The sequence below is a fragment of the Trachypithecus francoisi genome, unplaced genomic scaffold (assembly GCF_009764315.1).
Source record: "Trachypithecus francoisi isolate TF-2019V2 unplaced genomic scaffold, Tfra_2.0 Lachesis_group7, whole genome shotgun sequence".
Lineage (NCBI taxonomy): Eukaryota > Metazoa > Chordata > Mammalia > Primates > Cercopithecidae > Trachypithecus > Trachypithecus francoisi.
The window spans coordinates 74595934-74617751 of NW_022681472.1; the positions used below are offsets into that span (position 1 = coordinate 74595934).

The 21818-nt window shown below is 42.1% G+C and overlaps 1 protein-coding gene across 1 annotated transcript; it reads right to left on the reverse strand.

Moving 5' to 3' along the window:
• Positions 1-342: 342 nt before the first annotated feature.
• Positions 343-21363, reverse strand: DSCC1 (DNA replication and sister chromatid cohesion 1). The gene is made up of 9 exons (XM_033203719.1): positions 20956-21363; positions 18406-18574; positions 15711-15845; positions 12374-12464; positions 10275-10413; positions 9536-9588; positions 8530-8684; positions 5014-5162; positions 343-1421 (listed from the first exon to the last, which is right to left on the reverse strand). The coding sequence occupies exons 1-9, from the start codon at positions 21135-21137 to the stop codon at positions 1313-1315; spliced, it is 1182 nt and encodes a 393-aa protein (XP_033059610.1). The 5' UTR covers positions 21138-21363; the 3' UTR covers positions 343-1312.
• Positions 21364-21818: the final 455 nt, after the last annotated feature.

Here is a 21818-nt window from a genome sequence, read left to right on the forward strand (position 1 = left end):
GAAAAATAATAAAATATAGACCAGAGACCAGGCGTGGTGGCTCATGCCTGTAATCCCAGCACTTTGGGAAGCCGAGGCAGGAGTATCACTTGAGGTCAGGAGTTCAAGACCAGCCTGGCCAACATGGTGAAAACCCGTCTCTACTAAAAATACACAAATTAGCCCTGTGTCGTGGCGTGTGCCTGTATTCCCAGCCACTCGGGAGGGTGAGGCATCAGAATCACCTGAACTCGGGAAGCTGAGTTTGCAGTGAGCTGAGATCATGCCACTGCACTCCAGCCTGGGTGACAAAGCGAGACTCCGTCTCAAAATAAATAAATAAATAAATAGACTACACATCGATATATAGACTGTGTGTATATATATATCATAATCCATATAAATGCAGAAACATTTATTGAAAGACATTTCAAAGCCATAGTGTTTGTATTTCATGTTCATGACAATAAAAACTTGTAAACGTCAGTAACAGTTAAACCTTGTTTAATTAATTATGGAGTATCCATTAACAGTTTTGAAGCTTGGACCATTTAACCTTGGCCTGTACCCACTCCAACTGTCCTGGTGACCAGTTCATTAGCTAAGTTAAAATTAATTTGAAATTTGATCTAAACCGAAACAAATCAGGAAAATAAAGCTATAAAGTAACTTTAGCAAGCATTCCAAAACCAACTAGAAATTACTTGAAATTTTCGAGTGAGCACTGCCTGTGCCAGTATTCTTCATTATAGGATTATAAACCCATTTTTTCCCCCAAAGTGCATGTCTACGCCAGGCAGAGGAGTAATTATTCAGCCAATTTCAAGGATGTAAACAACAAATATAAATAACTGATAGCACCTAGTGGCTTCCAGTTTGGGTAGAAGGCTAAAAGTAGAGGGGAACTCACTCACTTGAGAAATGATATTTAAGTGAATAAAGAATTCTCTTCTATGAAACTATTACCGTTTAGTTCTCTAGAAAACTTAAAATGTATTAATGGTTAGAACATCAAATCCTAAAGAAAGAAATGACATTTTAAAAATAAAAAGCCAAACTTTAAGTAAATCACAGAGACCTCAGACATAATATAGGAAACAATACTTTCTTTTGTCCTTGTTTACACTGTGTACATAGTACAAATGTAATTTGAAAGCTACATCCTATAACATTTAAGAAATAACAACAGTAGTTTCAAAATGCTTAACATGAGGAGGAAAATGCCTTAGAAGACTAGGTTTTTAAAAGTCAGATATAAAAGTACAAGTTATTTTTCTTGTATCCAGCAACTTGATAAAGCAACTTGAGTCCCGAAGAAAAGACTGTTATTCTTTTAAGAAATGGGTCTTCTCGAATTATAAACTTTAACACCATTTTGCATCGAAGAACGAGAATATTTAGTGAGTAATGCACCTATGGTTTGCTTCTCTCCACACAAATCTCTGTAGGAACAACAACAACAACAAAAAAACATGAATATTTTAGGGAACATATTATGATACAGTATTATGTACTTATTTTATCTCTCTCTCCCTGAATCTGTCTTCTCAACAAACATAAGTGTAGGTGTTTGTAGGAGAGATAGGGTGGTGAGTGGTTCTAAGTTTTAATTAAATTAAGTACATTACATGTATTATCTCGGCCGGGCGCGGTGGCTCAAGCCTGTAATCCCAGCACTTTGGGAGGCTGAGACAGGCGGATCACGAGGTCAGGAGATTGAGACCATCCTGGCTAACCCGGTGAAACCCCGTCTCTACTAAAAAAAATACAAAAAACTAGCCGGGCGAGGTGGCGGGCACCTGAAGTCCCAGCTACTCGGGAGGCTGAGGCAGGAGAATGGCGTAAACCCAGGAGGCGGAGCTTGCAATGAGCTGAGATCCAGCCACTGCACTCCAGCCTGGGCAACAGAGCAAGACTCCGTCTCAAAAAACAAAAACAAAACATGTATTATCTCATTTAACCCACACAATAAAAGTAGGAGTAGGCCAGGTGGGCGGCTCATGCCTGTAATCCCAGCACTTTGGGAGGCCGATGTGGGCAGAAGGTCAGGAGTTCAAGAACAGCCTGGCCAACATAGTGAAACCCCGTCTCTACTAAAAAGAGAAAAAAAATAGCAGGGCGTGGTGGCAGGTGCCTGTAATTCCAGCTACTTGGAAGGCTGGGGCAGGAGAATTGCTTCAACCCAGGAGGCAGAGGTTGCAGTGAGCGGAGATCGCGCCACTACACTCCAGCCTGGGCGACAGTGTGAGACTCTGTCTCAAAAAAACCAAAAAAAAAGCAAAAAACAAAAACTAGGAGTAATGTATTATTTAACCCTATATTAGATGTGAGGAACTATGGCTCAGACAAGTAATAAATGACAGAGTCAAATTCTGCCACCAGGTTTATATAACTTCAAAGTCTATGCTATTTCTATTATATCACACAGCCTCTAAATTAGAAATACAAGCAGTAGTGAGGCCTATACAGCAGGGCCTAGAGTCAGAGAACCTGGATACAAGGTACCTGTGTGAACTTGTCTAGGTTACCAATGCTTCCTGAACTTTGGTTTCCTCTTCTGTACCTCAAAGAGAAGATTATGACTGGAACATAATGAGGAGAGGGAGGAATAGGAGGACATGAGCTGGAGAAGGGGCAACAGCTAGATCATGTAGAAGCTTGAAGCACAGGGAAAAAGAATTGTGACTTAATTCTACATGTTATGGGAAGATTACATAATTAAAACACTAACAGTGTTTTAATTAATGGAAAAGTACAATGTGATCTAAGTTTTAAATAATGGAGGTGGCTGGGCACGGTAGCTCACGCCTGTAATCCCACCACTTTAGGAGGCGAAGGTGGGCAGATTACTTGAGGTCAGGAGTTTGAGACCAGCCGGGCCAACATGGTGAAACCTTGTCTCTACTAAAAACACAAAAATTAGCCAGGTACAGTGGCGCACGCCAGTAGTCCCAGCTACTCGGGAGGCTAAGGCAGGAGAATCGCTTGAACTCAGGAGGCAGAGGTTGCAGTGAGCCAAGATCACACCACTGCACTCCATCCTGGGCAACAGAGTGAGACTCTGTCTCAAATAAATAAATAAATAAAGGAGCCAATGAGTTGATGATTATGGAAGCTGAGCAGTAGATATATGGAGGTTTCATTATATTGTCACTTTTGAATATTTAAACAGTATAAGAAGGAGAAAGGGGAAGGGAGCAAAAATAGAACAGGGAGAGCAATTCAGAGGCAGGTACAAGATGATCCATCAGGGTTTGCTCATAGTTTGAACCAGAAGGTGGGGGAAGGAAAGGACAGGGGTGATTCCTAGACTTTGGTTTAAGTAACTGGATTAGTAGTGGTGCTGTGAACTGTGATGATGAAGCGGGGTAAGGACGAGGGAGAAGCAACGGTTCTGTTATGAACATGTTAAGCTTGAAATTCCTATTGGATATCCAACTGGAAAGGTGAATTAGGCAACTAGATATAGGAATCTGAACCTCAGGGAAAAGGGCAAGTATGAAGATGAAATTAGGAAGTCATTAAATTTGTTTCCAGGCCTAGATGAGGGCACCAAAGGAAAAGTATAAACAAGAGAAGATGGCCAAAAAATAGACCTGGAGCACTCCAATAATTTAAAGATTGAGAAGAAAAGGGAGACATCAACAAAAGAGATGGTTTTCTCCACTCTCATCCAAGGAAGAGGGGAGAAATTTGTGTTTCAAGTAGGAGGAAGCAGACACTGTCAAATAGGGCTAAGTCAAGTAATCAAGGACAAATGATTAAGCATTGACTGTAGAAAGACGGATGTCATTGGATTAAGAAGATGTCATTGGGTAAAGGAAAGAATGGGAAGTGAAAAGCATAGAGTGAGTATAGGAAACTTGTAAAAGGCATTTTCTTATGAAGGAGAGCAAAGGACATGGGGTCTAATAGGTTGCTATTGTTGTCTTTTAAGATGGGCAATATTACAGAATTTTGTATGCTGGTGGGGTTGATCCAGAAGAGGAAGACATTAATAACACGAGGGGTGAAAGGGGTAACCCGAGGATCCAAGTCTTTAAGAAGGCAGAGGAGATGGACCTACTACAGAAGGACTGGCCTTAGGAGCATGGAAAATTCATACACTACACAGGACTGCAAAGGAAATTGGTGTACACATGAGGAGGTTGGCCGATTTGGCAGTGGGAAAGAAGGTTGTTCTGGCCTCACTGCTTCTATGTTCTGAAACAAATAAGATCATAAAAGGAAACAGAGGGTACTGCTGGTATGAAAAAGGAAAAGAAGATGTAGAAGAAGCTCCAAGGGTAGAGAAGTTCCATGAGGAAATCATGCCTGGCGAGGGGCCGTTCTAAGTACCACTAGGTTCTTAAGCAAGACTGGCAGCTTCATTGTGTAGTATTCTCCAGAAAGTTGTAGCTGGCCACGTGTAGGCACAGAGTAAGCAGAAAGTTGGGTTTAATCTTTTTAGCTTTTTGCCAGACAGATATGGCAAGAGGGAGAGGGGGCCACAGGAGTAAAGTGTAGACAGTAAGAGCTAAGAAGATTGGCCACGGAATTCGAGCTGGGTAAAGAGAAGAAAGAACACCTGAGAGGTGTGACGCAGTGACAAAGCTGTAGTGTTAGTTGATTTCAAGCATTAGGGGACTCAAGATTTTGTAAGAAGTGACTTTGGGGCTAACGTGTTCTACTGCAATCTGGTCTCTCCCAAAATGTTAAATAAAGTAAGGCATGAGGTGGCAACCAGAGAGGGGTGTTGGCCTTAGAGTCATAGTGGGATATGTATTTTGTCCCTCAAAAGGGACAGTTTTCCAGGAATGAGAGCAAAGAAGTGATTTTAGAAGCAATAGTGAGGAACAGAGATAACACGTATTCCACCTCCAGAAGCAGTAATTGTGGAGGACAGAGAAGACAGCCACTACCTAAGAGTTTCTAGGGAAGCAGTATCCTCAGGGAATACTCAAGAAAATTGTGTTCCAATCATAAATCTAAAATGCTGTGCCACTCACCGTAAAAAGAACAACCCTCAAAATCCATCTTTAATAAATTACTTACTGAATATATGGGGCAATATCTTCTTCTGTCCACTTCTCCTTTAGAGAGAAAAGGCTATTAAAACGTTCCTGATTATCCTCGGGTAAATCATCTACTTTCAGCAAAGATATGATTTCCGGTCTCGAGTGTCTATCCACCAGCGCTAAACCCTACAAGAAATGAGAAGAAACAGAGCAGTTAAAGTAATGTTGTAATGTTTAAACATGACTCATTCTTTTACCTTTAGGTTTAGCTTAGCTCAAGATATTCAAATTGTCAGCTACATGGAACTTAAACTATCCAGAGATTTACAATAGCCTTTTTCATACAAAGAGCTCCTTTAAGCAGTGACTTCTTTCCTCCTCTGCAATCTGGCTTCTACCACCAGCAGTTTATCAAGACAGCTCTGGTTCTAAAGGTCACCAGTAACCTGTCATTGCCAAATCCAGTGGGCCCTTTTCTTGGATTCATCGTGTTAGCCTTCTATTTTCTTTTTGAGACAGAGTCTTGCTCTGTCACCTAGGCTGGAGTGCAGTGGCGCAGTCTTGGCTCACTGCAACCTCTGCCTCCTGGGTTCAAGAGAGTCTCCTGACTCCACCTCCTGAGTAGCTGTGACTACAGGTACATGCCACCACGTCCAACTAATTTTTATATTTTTAGTAGAGAAGGGGTTTCACCATGTAGGTCAGGCTGGTCTTGAACTCCTGGCCTCAAGTGATCCACCCTCCTCAGCCTCCCAAAGTGCTGGGATTACAGGTGTGAGCCACTGTGCCCAGTCCCTAGCCCTCTATTTTCTTTGTTACTGTTGATTACTCCTTCTTTAAATCTCTCTCCATCCCTGACATCACAGTCTTATTTTCCTTATAACTTGATGTTGTAGCTCCTTGAGGCTTCCATCCCAACCACTCTACTTGCTTCACTGTCACTCTACTGAGTAACCTCATCTAAACCTGTAGCCTAAGCCACCACTTACTTGCTAATGACTATAATATTTATATCTTCAGCTCAGATGTCTCTTTTGAGTCCCAGACCTCTGTCCAAATCTATACATGAACTCATTTATCATCCAAACCTGCTCTAGTTCCACTATCCTAGGAAAACAGGAAACCTAGGCATCAGCTTTGATTCCATTAGTCAAACCCCACACCTATGTGGTCACTGAAGCCTATATAATAGATGTTAAGACTTCAGGATTCCTCTATCCATTCCCCCATTACCTATCTCCTTGGCCAGTACTCTCTTAGTTGGGAACATATGTGTTGACAGCCTGCACAGTAATCCTTTTTCAAATCTAACCAACCTTCCATCTGTCCATCTTCTTTACTGTCATAGTATTCTTTTCAAAAGGCCAAACTGATGAGTTCCTGATGAGGTAACCCCTCTAACTAATGTCACTCAGTGGCCTCAAAGAGCTTTCTAGATAGAATTGAAATTCCTTAGTGCAGTCCACAGTATCCTTACCTCACAAGCATCCTTTACTCCAGCCCATGCATCCCTACAACAGTGCCTCAGTTTTTATTTGCCCCCCAACTTTGACCATGCTGTCTCAGATTTCCACCTCTGGCCTTCCTTCCATCTAGAGAGCAACAGTTCATCTTTCCACTCAGCAGCTAAAACGTCTATTCCTTCAGAAAGTCACCCATGATTGACCAGTCTGATAGGTAAGCCCCTTTTCTTTGCTCTCATAACATCGTGTGCACGCCTTTCCCATGGCGTAGATCACTCTGCATTGTAAGAACACATTTATGCATGTAATATGTGTCCATCCCCCATTGCGAGTCCCCAGGCTAAGCACCATGATGACACCCTGTATGACATTTTCTCCTGAGCACCTAGCATGGTGCCTCGACATAAAACTCCATAAATACCAAGCAAATCTTTACATTTAACTAACGGAATATTTACCGAGTATATGCCACATGCCAAGCAGTATGCTACATACTAGCAAGCAACAGCAAACAAAATGCCATCAAAGTAGAGAGTGGTGAACCACATAAACATTTTTCCAAGCTAAGAGGAGAGTGCCATGAAGGAAAGCATAGCATGCTATTGAAGAGTAAAACCAGAGGCCTTTGCTTCAAGAGGAGAATGAAGGCTTCCTTGATGAAGTGACTCAAAGATGAGCAGGAGGTGACCAGATGAAATTAGAATATCATTCTAGAACAAAAAGCTTTGTTTGAAGGTCCTAAGGTAGGTGAGAGCTTGATGATCTTGAAAACCTGAAAGAGGGTTGGTATGCAGTGAGCAGAAGGGAAAGTAGCCAGAGATGAAGCTATGAAGGTGATCCTGAAGGGCCTTTATAGGCCAAGACATGAATTCTGAATTTTTTTTATCTTGAATGCAATAGGCAACCATTAAACTGATTTAAGGCCAGGTGCAGTGGCTCATACCTATAATCCCAGCACTTTGGGAGGCCAAGGTGGGCGAATCACCTGAGGTCAGGAGTTCGAGACCAGCCTGACCAACATGGCGAAACCCTGTCTCTACCAAACATACAAAACTTAGCTGGGTGTGGTGGTGGGTGCCTGTAATCCCAGCTACTTGGGAGCCTGAGGCAGGAGAATTCCTGGAACCCAGGAGGTGGGGGTTGCAATGAGCCGAGATTGAGCCACTGTACTCCAGCCTGGGTGACAGAATGAGACTCAGTCTCAAAAATAAATAAATAAATAAATAAATAAATAAATAAATAAAGTGATTTAAGCAGGACATTCATCTGATCTGACTGGCATTTATTTATTTATTACTTTTTTTTTTTTTGAGACAGAGTCTCGCTGTCACCCAGGCTAGAGCACACTGGCATGAACTCGGCTCACTGCAGCCGCCGCCTCCCAGGTTCAAGGGATTCTCCTGCCTCAGCCTCTCGAGTAACTGGGATTACAGGTGCCCGCCACCACACCTGGCTAATTTTTGTATGTTTAGTAGAGACGGGTTTTGGCCGTGTTGGCCAGGCTGGTCTTGAACTCCTGACCTCAGGTGGTCTGCCTGCCTTGGCCTCTCAAAGTGCTGGGATTACAGGCGTAAGCCACCACACCTGGTCTGACTGGCATTTTTAAAAGATCATTCTAGTAGCACCACAGAGAATGGATTGGAAGGGAGCAAAAGTAAAAGTGCAAGGGGCCTGCCTAGGGATGCTATTGCTGTTTAGAGGCAGAAAATCAAGGTAGTCTGGACTGGGAGAGGGGTGATAGAAATGGTGAGAAATGGAACAAAATGAGATACACTGAGTAGGAAGAGGGATTAAGAGGAAATGGACCCAAGCGATCTTATAGAGGTGATAGATATGTTCTAAAACTGTATTGTAGTGACAGCAACTTACTAAAATTATTAAAAATATTTTAAAGGTGTAGTTTATAATATGTTAAGTATACTCCAATACTTTATTGGGTTTTAAGGACTATGTGATGGATTGGATGTACATGCACTCTTAATGGGTGTCTAAGAAAAGAAATTGGTTCCAAATTCAGCTCCAACTCAAGTATCATTCACCTAGTAATTAATCATCTGTTAAAGTAAGGTGTAAATGTCTATTGCTATTACCTTAAGCTGATCAAGACTAGTTATCATTCCTTCAGGAACACTCTGCTGCCACACTTCTTGAAACTCAGCGAGATTGAATTTCACTGCATTCTGAAGTAGCATTTGTGCTGTTGTTCTGCATATTTTATCAGCATCCAACTCAAAATAAACTTCGCCTAAGGAAAAGGTATCAGATAGTTTCATATTATCATCTTATAATTAAATACTATACTAACGTTTCCTTTTTTTACTGCAGTTTCTTGAAAGGAATTATACACCTAAACTCACTTCCACAACCCCGTAGTTTGTTTTTTGTTTTTTTTTTTTTTTTTTGAGATAGAGTCTCGCTCTATCTATCACGCCAATGCACTCCAGCCTGGGCGTGATCTCGGCTCACTGCAACCTCCACCTCCTGGGTTCAAGTGATTATCCTGTCCCAGCCTCCCATGAAGCTGGGATTACAGGTGTGCACCACCACGCCTGGGTAATGTTTTTTATTTTTAGTAGAGATGGGTTTTCACCATGTTGGCCAGGCTAGTTTCAAACTCCTCACACCTCAGGTGATCCGCCCACCTTGGCCTTCCAAAGTGCTGGGATTACAGGCGTGAGCCACTGTGCCGGCCTTTTTTTCTTTTTCTTTTTCTTTTTTTTTTTTTGAGAAGGTCTCACTCTGTCGCCCAGGCCCAGAGAGCAGTGGCACAATCAAGGCTCACTGTAGCCTCGACCTCCCCAGGCTCAGGTGATCCTCCCACCTCAGATTCCTGAGTAGCTGGGACTACAGGCCTGCGCTGCCACACCCAGCTAATTTTTGTATTTTTTTGTGGAGACAGCGTTTTATCATGTTCTCCAAGCTGGTGTCGAAATCCTGGGCTCAAGTGATCCACCCATCTCAGCCTCCCAAAGTGCTGGGATTATAGTTGTGAGCCACTGCACCCAGCCAGAGTTCTTATTTTTAACACCAACAGGCTTTAGAAAGGTATGCCAGTTTTAACATAAGAGTTAAATGAGAATACTTTCCAAATCTTACCTTCATCTACATATTTCTTCCCATAACATTTAAGACAGTGTTCTATCATTTCCCTGAAAAATTTAAAACACCCATTTGAAAAGTTATAAGCATTTTTATGCACTATATTTTAATTCCACTGCCAACTCAAAATTAAGAAAGAAATTTGATATTTCAAATACTAAGTGATTTTGGTTGCCAAATATTTTATTTAAAGTAGGAACTAAAATATACTGAGTAGCTACTATGTGCCAGGCCCTATGCTAAACATTTTAACATCAATTATGTAAGCATACATTTATTATTATAAAATAGCTCAAACATATTATTTCCTTATTTATTATTATTTATTTTTATTTATTTTTTTTGAGAGTGCAGTAGTACGATCTCGGCTCACTGCAACCTCCACTTCTGGAGTTCAAGCAATTCTCCTGCCTCGGCCTCCCAAGCAGCTGGGACTACAGGCAAGCACCAGCACGCCCACCTGCCTTGTCCTTCCAAAGTGCTGGAATTACAGGCATGGGCCACTGCACCCGGCCTATTTCTTTATATTTTTATGGCCAAAACCAAACAAGATAATGCACATGTATTCAACCCAGTGACCAAAATTCCCATATCTTCTTTGGTTGTAATTTTAAACATTTCTCAAAGATATCAAAATATAACTATTGTAGTTTATGCCCTGGGTTTAATTCCAATCTGTAAAAGAACTCCCTTCCCCTTAAGGAAATCTGGATAGACAAGAAATTAAAATACTTACTCTGGCTCCAATGGTCCAAGTTCCTGAAGGCATGTATTCAAAGGAACTTTGCTAAAAGACCATGATTCGGAATCCACAAGCTGAGTTACATGATTCAGAAGTGTCATCTCATAATCAAATTCAAGAATCCTCCAATAACCTATAAATTGCATAAGTTATATTTACCAAAGAACTTTTTTTTTTTTAAGGCAGGGTCTCAACTCTGTCTCCCAAGCTAGAGTGCAGTAGCGTGATCTCAGCTCATTGCAACCTCCGCCTCCTGAATTCAAGCAGTTCTCGCATCTCAACCTCCGAAGTAGCTGGGACTACAGGCATGCACTATCATGCGTGGCTAATTTTTGTATTTTTAGTACACAGGGGTCTACCATGTTGGCCAGGCTGGTCTTGAACTTCCAACCTCACATGAGCAGCCCACCTCGGCCTCCCAAAGTGCTGGGATTACAGGCATGAGCCACCGTGCCCGGCCCAAAGAACATTTTATGTAAACTAGCTAATAGATTGATAAAGTCACAGCATACTCTTGCCCACTGCAAAAATGAGACAATAGGCTGGGTGTGCTGGCTCACTCCTGTAATCCCAGCACTTTGGGATCCTGAGGCCAGGAGTTTGAGACCAGCCTGGCCAACATAGTGAAACCCCATCTCTACTAAAAATACAAAAAATTAGCTGGGCACGGTGGCACACACCTGTAATCCCAGCTGCTCAGGAGGCTGAGGCATGAGAATTGCTTGAACCTGGGAGGTCAAGGTTGCAGTGAGCCGAGATTACACCACTGCACTCCAGCCTGGGCAATGGTGAGACTGTCTCAAAAAAAAAAAAAAAAAAAACTATTCACTTTCTGTAAACAGTGCTTCTTTTTAAGCTTTTCTCCCAATCATTTTAAATTGTGTCTTCAGGGAGATCAAGTTGTTTTTCAAGAGTACTTTACATATGACTAGCTTTTCTCAAGTGCTTTCTTTCTTCTTCTTTTTTTCTTTTTTTCCTTAGAGATGGGGTCTTACTCTTGCCCAAGCTGGTCTTAAACTCCTGTGCTCAAATGATCCTCCTGCCTCAGCCTACAGAGTAGCTGGGATGTTAAAGGCACATAGCATGGCACCCTAATTATCTCAAAATAATCTTGTCATTCTAAACAGAAATTAGGAAAATCTGCAGTTGGTACAGTCATTTCATTAGAGTATCATACAAATGAGGTAAAGGTCATAGGTTCAATATTCATGATAATCTCTGCTGTGCTGCACTACCATGGTTATAACTCTCATCATAGCTATCTTGCAGAGGCATTTCTATACTCATAAAGAAGTCCAGCTCACCAAAGAGATGATGGACTCTGAGGTACAATGTGGATGAGGGCCAAGTTAAGGGCTGGGCATCATAAAGATCCCTTTCCTATTCCTGTGAGAGATTATGACATGCCATTTTATTTATTTATTATTTATCTGTGATGGAGTCTCACTCTGTTGCCCAGCCTCGGCCTCCCAAAGTGCTGGGATTACAGGTTTGAGCCACCGCGCCCAGCCTGGACCTTTCTTAATCAAACGTGGTTCTTCCTTTACCATTTAATTCAAAAAAGTTGGAAGGAGTCAAAGTGTGATTAAAGTCACTGGTAGCAGATTGACCTCATGTAAAGATGATCACATGTAGTCTCTATCCCACAATGAGAAAGACAAATATTACCATCTTTTCTTTTTTTAGACAGAGTTTCACTCTGATACCCAAGCTAAAGTACAGTGGTACCATCTCAGCTCTCTGCAAACTTTGCCTCCCAGGTTCAAGCAACTCTCGTGCCTCAGCCTCCCAAGTAGCTGGAATTACAGGCATGCACCACCACACCCAGCTAATTTTGTATTTTCATAGAGACAGGGTTTCACCATGTTGGCCAGGCTGGTCTCAAACTCCTGGCCTCAAGTGATCCACCCGCCTCAGCTTCCCAAAGTGCTGGGATTACAGGCATAAGCCACTGCACCCGGCCCAAATGACACCATCCTTAAACCCAAAAGAATATTAAATAAACTATATGGGTAGGGTGAAGATGTCCAAAAACTTATCTCCCTTACGATGGCCAATGTCATCATTGTTATAATAGCAGTAAGTAACGCTACCTCCAATCTCACAGGCATTTAGAACTTGTAATTGGGTCATTATTTCTTCCTCACTTGCCTGAATTTGATCAAGCAAATCTTCAGTTGTATACTGCAAAAAGAAAAAAATATTTTAAGACCTTTGAAGAATATTTTGTTTTTAGATTTCTTGCTGAATATTGGGGAATAAATACATGAACAGATTAAGGCAATATTTATGCACTAGCTCAGTTTCTTTTGTTAATGTATAATGATTTCTACACAAAATCAATGGATATCTTAGAAAACAAAGAGGTAAATCTTCATGACACTGGATTTGGTGATGACTTATTAAATGACACCAAAAACGCAAGCAACAAAAGAAAAAGTAGATCGACTGAACATCATCGAAATAATAAACTTTTGTACTTCAAAACACTATCACCACAAAAGGACAAATACTGTATGATTCCCCTTATCTGAGGTATTGAAAGCAGTGAAATTCATAGAGATAGGAAGTAGAATGGTGGTTGCCAGGGGCTGAGGGGACGCGGAAACGGGAGTTATTGTTTAACAATCACAGAGTTTCAGTTTGAGAAGATGAAAAAGTTATAGAGATGGATGGTGCTAAAGACTGCATACCACTATGAATGTACTTGATGCTACTGAACTGTATACTTTAAAATGGTAAATTTTATTTTTTCTTTCTTTTTTTTTTTTTGAGATGGAGTTTTGCTCTTATTGCCCAGGCTGGAGTGCAATGGCACGATCTCAGCTCACCGCAACCTCCACCTCCCAGGTTCAAGTGATTCTCCTGCCTCAGCCTCCCGAGTAGCTGGGATTATAGGCATGCGCCACCACGCCCGGCAAATTTTGTATTTTTAGTAGAGACGGGGTTTCTCCATGTTGGTCAGGCTGGTCTCGAACTCCCGGCCTCAGGTGATCTGCCTGCCTTGGTCCCCCAAAGTGCTGGGATTACAGGTGTGAGCCACCCCGCCCGGCTTCTTTTTTTTTTTTTTTAATACAAGGTCTCATTCTGTCACCAGGCTGGACTGCAGTGGTGTGATCATGGCTCACTTGCAGCCCTGACCTCCTAGGCTCAGGTGATTCTCTCACCTCATCCTGGTGCAACTATGCCCAGCTAATTTTTAAAATTTTTGTAGAGACAGGTTCTTGCTGTGTTGCCCAGAATGGTCTCAAACTCCTGGGCTCAAGCAATTCTCCCACCCTGGCCTCCTAAATTGCTGGGATTACAGGTGTGAACCACTGCCCCCAACCCCAAAAATGTTAAATTTTATGTTATGTATATTTTACTGCAATAAAAAAAAAAGCAAGAAAGTCAAAAGACAGCCCACAAAATGGGAGAAAATATTTGCGAATAATATATCTGATAAAGAACTTAAATCTAGACTATCTAAAGAATTCACTTACAACTCAGTAATAAAAAGACAACTAATTAAAAATCAGGCAAAGAAACTGAATAGGCATTTCTCCAAAGATATACAAATTGTCAATAAGCCCGTGAGATGTTCAACATCAATGGAAACTAGTGCAGCCACTCTGGAAAACAGTATGGCAGCTTGAAAGCTTATACAGAGTCACCACATGACCCCTCAGTTCCACTCCTAGGTACATACCCAAGAAAAATGAAAACATAGGTCCACATAAAATCTTGTACACGAATGTTCACAGAAGCATTATTCATAATAACCAAGAAGTAGAAGTTACACAGATGTCTATTAGCTGACAAGTGAATGAATAAAATATGGGTATGTCCATAAAATGAGATATTATTCAGCAAAAAAAGGAATAAAACACTGCAGCCGGGCGTGGTGGCTCATGCCTGTTATCCCACCACTTTGGGAGGCTGAGGCGGGCAGATCACCTGAGGTCAGGAGTCCAAGACTAGCCTGGCCAACGTGGTGAAACCCCATCTCTACTAAAAGTAAAAAATTAGCTGGGCATGGTGGCGTGCACCTGTAATCCCAGCTATTCAGAAGGCTGAGGCAGGAAAATCACTTGAACCCAGGAGGTGGAGGTTGCAGTGAGCCAAGATTCTGCCATTGCACTCCAGCCTGGACAAGAAGAGCAAAACTCCATCTGCCAACAAAACAAAACACTGATACATGCTACAACATAAATGAACCTTGAAATGATTATGCTAAGTGAAAGAAGCCGGTCAGAAAAGGCCACATATTATATGATTCCATTTATATGAAATGTCCAGAATAGGCATATATATAGACAGAAAGTTTATTAGTGGTAGCCTAGAGCTAAGGGGAAAGGGGAAAGAAGTGGTACTGGAAGGTGACAGCTAAAGGCTACCGGGCTTCTTTCTGGGGTTATAAAAATGTTCTAAACGTGATGGTGGTAATGGTTTCACAACTCTGTGAATGTACTAAAAAGCATTCAATTGCACACTTTAAAATTGGTGAATTGTTTGGTATGTGAATTATGTCTCAATAAAGCTGTTACCAAAAAAAGTTTTAGAGCCCATTGGGAAAAAAGGGAACTTCTAGTATAAACGTGGTCTTCATATACCAGCAGAGTTCTGTAATTTTTACATTAAAAACTTTAAAACTGGCCGGGCACGGTGGCTCACGCCTGTAATCCCAGCACTTTGGGAGGCCGAGGCGGGCGGATCACGAGGTCAGGAGATCGAGACCATCCTGGCGAACACGGTGAAACCCCGTCTGTACTGAAAATACAAAAAAATTAGCCGGGCGTGGTGGCAGGCGCCTGTAGTCCCAGCTACACAGGAGGCTGAGGCAGGAGAATGGTGTTTACCCAGGAGGCGGAGCTTGCAGTGAGCTGAGATCGCGCCACTGCACTCCAGCCTGGGCAACAGAGCAAGACTCCCCCTCAAAAAAAAAAAAAAACCTTTAAAACTGGTTTTTACTTTGTTTGTATTTTTCCATACTTTCAGGAATTAGTTAATTTTGACATTGGAGTAAGAATACCTTCCATTATGTCCCCTCTCAAGAGCATCTAGTCATATTTTTAATTAAATAAAAAAAATTTTTACCTCTAAAAAACTATTATTTCAAAGTTAAGAATATGAGAAGCTTTTAGCTATATAATGGCATTATGATATATAGGATCTGCCTTAAAATACTCTAGAAAAATTTAAAAGATGAAAGGATAGAAAGGGGTTAGAAGAAACAAGACTGACAGGACATTAATTGTTCAAGTGAATGATGAATATATGGGGTCATTATACTACTCTGTCTGTTTTGGAGTATGCTTGAAATTTTATAACTTTTTTTAACACAAGCATTTAACAGCTATATAACATAAATTTTAAAAAGAATGTGACCATTACGTGCCTCTGATTATAGTTGTTAAATTCCAAATAAAAAAGTGAAAATAAGAGTCTTACTTTTGAGCTATTTGAATCCTTCTCTTTTTGACTGTCAGGTCCTTCATACGGATTTTCCATCAAAAGTTTCTTTAGCTTCTTTAACTTAGGTCTACATCTTCTTAATTCCCAATAATTATTAGAAAAACCAAAGATCTGGAAATTATAATATATCATAACCTTTTAGGGGCCATTCTAAAGGAAAATTTCATACAAAATTCCAGCTTATTAATCTGCCCCCTCAACAGGTACTGAGAAAAGGAAGCCCCAAGGTATTCTGCTTTGTATCAGGAAGGTATTTTTCCAGCCATCTCAACTAGATGGATGGGCATCCTCAAGACCATCTTTTCAGATCCCCTTAATAAGATACTGTCAACATTGTAAGAATCAATGATTGAGTGTCACATCACATATTCTGAAAACTAGAGTATGCCCAGAAAAAATGACCAGGATGGTGACAATTCTCCAAACCAGGTGGAAACAACTAAAAATCAATATACTTAGGCAAAAAAAAAAGCAGAAAATAGAGAAAAGGTATTATCATAGTCTTCAAATAGGGACGTTAAAGGGAAGAGGGAGTGTGTTCCTCATGTCAAAATGAGGCAAAAGTTAAAGGAGAGATTTCTGTTTAATGCAAGATCTTTGTACTGTTTAGAACTGCAGCTAATTCCTCTGTTTGATTTGTGAAATAGTGAGAGCCTACCACTCAAAATCTAGTTGATAAGAGGCTAGAGAATGGATGAGTATCTGTTATCCTTGCCTGCACCTACAGGACTTGCCTCGTTCCTAGCACTGAGTAGTTGCCCAATAAGTGTTTCATAAAAGAAAAAAAAAAAAAAAGGCTAAACTGGATTACCTTTGGGATGCCCTCCAACTCTGAAATGGAAGGACAGGGGATGCTTCTACTTTCAAACTAGGATAAGGCTTGATGGACAAGATGAGGCCTAGAGCCTGAAGGAGATGTTGCTGAATCTAAGGCCTCCCAAAGAAGAGCTTAAGGACCAAATCTGACAGACTGATTTTATCCATAGTTAAAAGTGGTTTGCTGTTTTATGATCACCTCAGGAAAAACAAAGCAAAACAAAAAAATGGCAGCCTTCTGGCTACATCCAATACACAGATATTGTGGTATGCTTTTGTGTGCTGGGGGAGGTTTGGCATAGTGTTTCAATTAGATGCCAACATTAAAAAAATTAGATTTCACCCCAAAAATCTACATTTCAAGAATTACTTGGAAAAAATAAGTCTAGCAATGCTGGGCCTACTTTCCCACAAGGCAGCTGAGTCGTGGCCATCCACCTACTTGGGGATTGTGTTTTGCAATTTGCTGTAGACTCAACCACTCCCTGTTACTCCCGGGTATCTACCACCATTTATCAACCCCAGCCTATTTCTTATGTAACCCCTTTAAGCATCTGAGGTTCAATCATGATTATGGCTTTGGTTAGTGGATCCTGAAGTTTTAGCCAATCTCAGTACATAGAATTTCCATAACAAGCAAGAGCTCAAAGATTCTTATAGATATTATTATGCCCTCACAAAAACACCTACAGAACACATAAGCGATGAAAAAATTACTTTTTTACAATAGGATGAACTGCCAATATTTTTAGTTAATTACAATGAAAGACTTAAAACCCTATAAAAACCAACCTAGTATATTTACTGGATGTTCCTCTGTTCTAGTAACATCACATGAATCACTGAAGCTTCCCAGCATTTTCCCTTCATTCCTCTCCAACTCTGTATTTAAGGATATAGTTGGCCTAAAGTCATTCTCAAAGAAATAAGGGCTATGCTTGGATTGTTATATATGTAACAGACAGAATGGAGATTTGTTTGGTTACTGCCATCAATATTCTCCAAAATAATTAAAAATTTGTTATATTTGGTTACGGATATTAATGAACTAAACAAACTTCAAAGCTAAGAAACACACTTCCTTCAAAAACTCAAATTTCTTCATTTCTTTTTTGGAGACAGAGTCTCGCTCTGTCGCCCAGGCTGGAGTGCAATGGCGTGATCTCAGCTCTCTGCAACCTCTGCCTCCTGGGTTCAAGCAATTCTCCTGCCTCAGCCTTCCAAGTAGCTTGGATTACAGGTGTATGCCACCACGCCCGGCTAATTTTTTGTATTTTAGTAGACACAGAGTTTTACCGTGTTGCCCAGACTGGTCTCAAACTCCTAAGCTCTGGCAATCTCCCCACCTTGGCCTCCCAAAGTGCTAGGATTACAGGCGTGAGCCACCACACCTGGCTCAAATTTCTTCTTCTTCTTCTCATAAATATTATCAAATGAACCAGTTATGGTTTGAGGGAGTCTCCTTTCAAAACATATCCACAGCAAAATCTACTAAAAATAGGTAGGATTTTTAGAATGAGTCATTGAATAACAAACTTTGCACATTATAGAAAAAAGATCAAATTGTCTGGGACTTGAAAATCAAAATAGGAAAAATCAGACAAGTTCACAAGACTCCAACAAACAAGCAACTTGTCTTGTGAACAGACAAGTTCACAAGACTCCAACAAACAAGTTCACAAGACTCCAACAAACAAGCAACAAACAAGCAAAATGCTGAGAAGTTCAAATTTCTTTAAAGAACTTCTTAGATTCTCCTTGATTATAGATTTTACACGTAAAGTTTTTAAAGACCAAATTACCATATCTGTTTTCATTCTCAGACTTTTATAAATCAGAGTACAGAAAAGAGCACCTCAGTGTGAATAATGTTACAGTGTGAATCTTCCTTCTTCAGCTGGTCTGGAGTTTTACAACCAGGAATGAAAAGCAACATATTGGAAGTGTCCGCTATCTTCAAGTCGTATGTTTTGTCTTTACTGCACAGCACAGCTTGCTCGTCTTTATCACCACGAATCACAAGACTGTAGCAAAATGGGGGGAAAATACATGATTTATTGACACTCCAGTAGACATTTTCATTATAAACAGTTCTCAAACCCTCTAGGCTTACAGAACTTAGAATTAAGTTTTGATGCTGCCTCTGCCCTCTGCTAGCACAATGATGGATTCCACACAGCAAGCATTGGGCTAAGTGAGAGCCACACAGACGGCCTACCCAGAGTCTCATTAAGGAAAAATAACTAAAGATGGGCAAGACAGATCCATAGAGGCCAAGAGGACAAATGGCACTACATGGCATCTTTGTGCAAACTGCTGGAAAGAACATAAGACAAAGCATCCTGAAGCCTCAGTCAAGCTGTCACAATTTTCTACAACATGCTAAAGTGGTACTTCTCAAATGTATGCATAGGCATCTTAGAGAATGTTGTTTAAAAGCAAAGTGGGATTCAGTGGGTCTGGGATGGGACCCAGGGTCCTGTATTTCTAACAAGCTCCCCAAGAAAGGCTAAGCTGCTGCTCCTGGTACCACCCAAGTGTCATCCTTGTTTTGTTCTGAGTACCCCCTCACAATCAAAGCAGCACATCCTGGCCCAACCATAAGTTGTGTTGCAAAAAAATTGAGACCTTATGAAAAAAAGGATGCAGTGGTGAATGAAAAATATGAAAAGGATATGTTTACAAACTGGACTAAACTAAAGACTTTGACAAAGGGATTTTGTCACAGCTGAAGAAAAGCAAGGACGCCGTGGCTCATGCCTGTAATCCTAGCACTTTAGGAGGCTGAGACCAGAAGATCGCTTGAGAGCAGGAGTTTGAGACCAGCCTGAGAAACATAGCAAGATCCCAACTCTACAAAAGAAAAAATTTTAAGTTAGCTGGGTGTGGTTGTGCACACCTGAAGTCTCAGCTACTCAGGAAGCTGATGGGAGGATCACCTGAGCCCGAGTAGTCACGGTACCATCATGCAGTGAGCCATGATTGTGCCACTCCACTCCAGCCTGGCTGACAAGAGTGAGACCCTGTTCCCACCACCCTCTTCCCAAAAAAAAAGATAAAGAAAAAAGAAGGAAGAGGGAAAGGATGAAGGTGAAGAGGAGGAAAAGGAAGGACTAAAGACAAAGATGATGGCAACGACAGGAGGGTTGGTTCTAGCAGTTTTCCTTGTCCGTAAAGTATTTAATACTCCTGTGCGCAACCCGTTTCTTCTGAATAAATAATAAGAAACCAGAAATAGCAGACTGTGTATTTATTTTTGACTAAGTCTTCATTTAAGTGAAAAGAATAAAAGGTTTTTTAGATTCCCAGTGCTAATAAATACTTAATAGGCCCAAATACCTAGTCTTTAACATTTATTTGTCTAACTGCACCACCCCCACTTTGAAATATTTTGTTTATACCGTCCCTCCCTACACCCCAAAATTAAAAACACATGTTTCCAGGGCCTTTGTTTGTTTGTTTTTGTCAGCTGGATTAACTAGAACTGGACCGAGAGAAAGCCCTCACACCTGAGTTCCTTTCGCAACTCTCCACCAACTGAGCTGGGATAGAAACAGATGAGTGAAGTTCTTTCAGTTCCCTTAAAGGTACTTTGAGGTATATAGTAAGTATCTGAAGAATGGCCAGTTTATTCTATACTCTTTAGTGGGCAAAGTTTGAAAATTGAAAGACAGCCTAAAGGATTCCATTAAGAAAAAAGAGAAAAAATAGCCTAATAAAATATAGGTGTCGGAGGACCAATTGTGCAGAAGAGAATCAAGCTGGAGCTTCCTATTTTGCAGGAGTTGGGACTGCACAGGGTGGAGGGATACAACGATTCTCTAGACTTCTCAAGCCTGCTTTAAAAAAACTACCTCAACTTCGACTTTTAATCAGTGATCCTGCAGCAACTTTGTTTCTGACCTGGAATTAGAAACAGCTTCAGATCCCTACTGAGTAAGTTTGCTTTGGGGTGGGTTGGGGTCTCGCCCAATTACCAAGTCTGTAAGCTGATTCCCAACACTTCCTATCTATCGTCTGAGTAAAATAAATATAAGTGGAAGGCAAGAATTCTATAAATATTGGCTATCACCACTGTATTTTAAGGTAGAATGATCGGTGTCCTGTAGAGTCCCTGTAATCACCGGTAACTCTTCAGAAACTTCACTGAGGTTGTATTAGTATTTCCCGATCTGCTTTCGCTGACACACGCCTCCAAAGTCAGCTGGACCAGTGCTACTCATCACCGCAGTGCAGCTAACTGGACTGCCCACCGGAGGCGTGGACTCCTCGGGAACAGGCAGCTTGCTATGAGCCCCCCGCCAAGTCAGTGCATCTCTCTGGCCGTTTCCTCATCCCGAGTTTCCCCGATTAGAAAAGAACGTGGCCAGCTCGAGGCTGGGGGCGTGGCGTGTCCAGGGCTCACCTGTGCCCATCCTCCAGCTGCTGGCACAGTGTGGGCTCCAGCTCCAGCAGGCAGAAGTCGCCGGCGGCAGCGCCGCTGGCCCCCGGGCCGAAGCCCAGGCAGTGCACCGCTGGCAGCAGTTCGGCCGCATTCAGCTTGGCGATCTGCAGCGTCGCATCCACCTCCTCGCGGGTCCTCTTCATCGCAGCGCCGGGTCTAGGAGTCCCGCCGCGCCCGGGTGGCGGCGGGCTTGGCAGGCAAGAAATAAGTTCCCAAGCAGCGGGACGCTAGGAAACCTGAACGTTTAGAAAGCGCGCCAAAGCGGCAGTGGGCGTGTTTCCGGGGCGGAGCGCGCTGCGGGCACGCCCTCGGGAAGGCCTGCAAGCTCCTGGGAGCGTGAGCCCCTCCGTGCCCCACGCGGTACCGCGAATGCAGGAAAGAAACGCGGCTTCCCGGGGGGCGGTCTCGGCGGAAGCTCGCAGGGCAGAGCTGCGACCCGGCAGGTTGGGACACGGATCCCTCGCCCACCCTTTCCGCTGTGCCCTTGCCCGCCCCCCATCCGATCTCCGACCCTGGTTTCCAGCCGATGCTCCCATTTCCTCGCCGTCCACATTGTCTCATCTTCCGCCAGTCGTGGGCCCTGTGATAACCACTTGGCACGTATAATTCCATGAGCCCGTTGCCACAACCCTGTAAGGTGGTCCCTTGGTCATTCCCATTTGCCAGTGAGGAAGCAGGCTCCTTGCTCGTGATGGCAGAGCCAGGAGGTAACAGAGTCTGACTCCAGCTTAGTCGACTGTGGCTCCAAAAGCTTCCTGCGGGGTTTTGTGCAAATAACCTATGCTTGGGAGCGAGGTCCTGAGAAGGAGTATCTCACTTCTTTG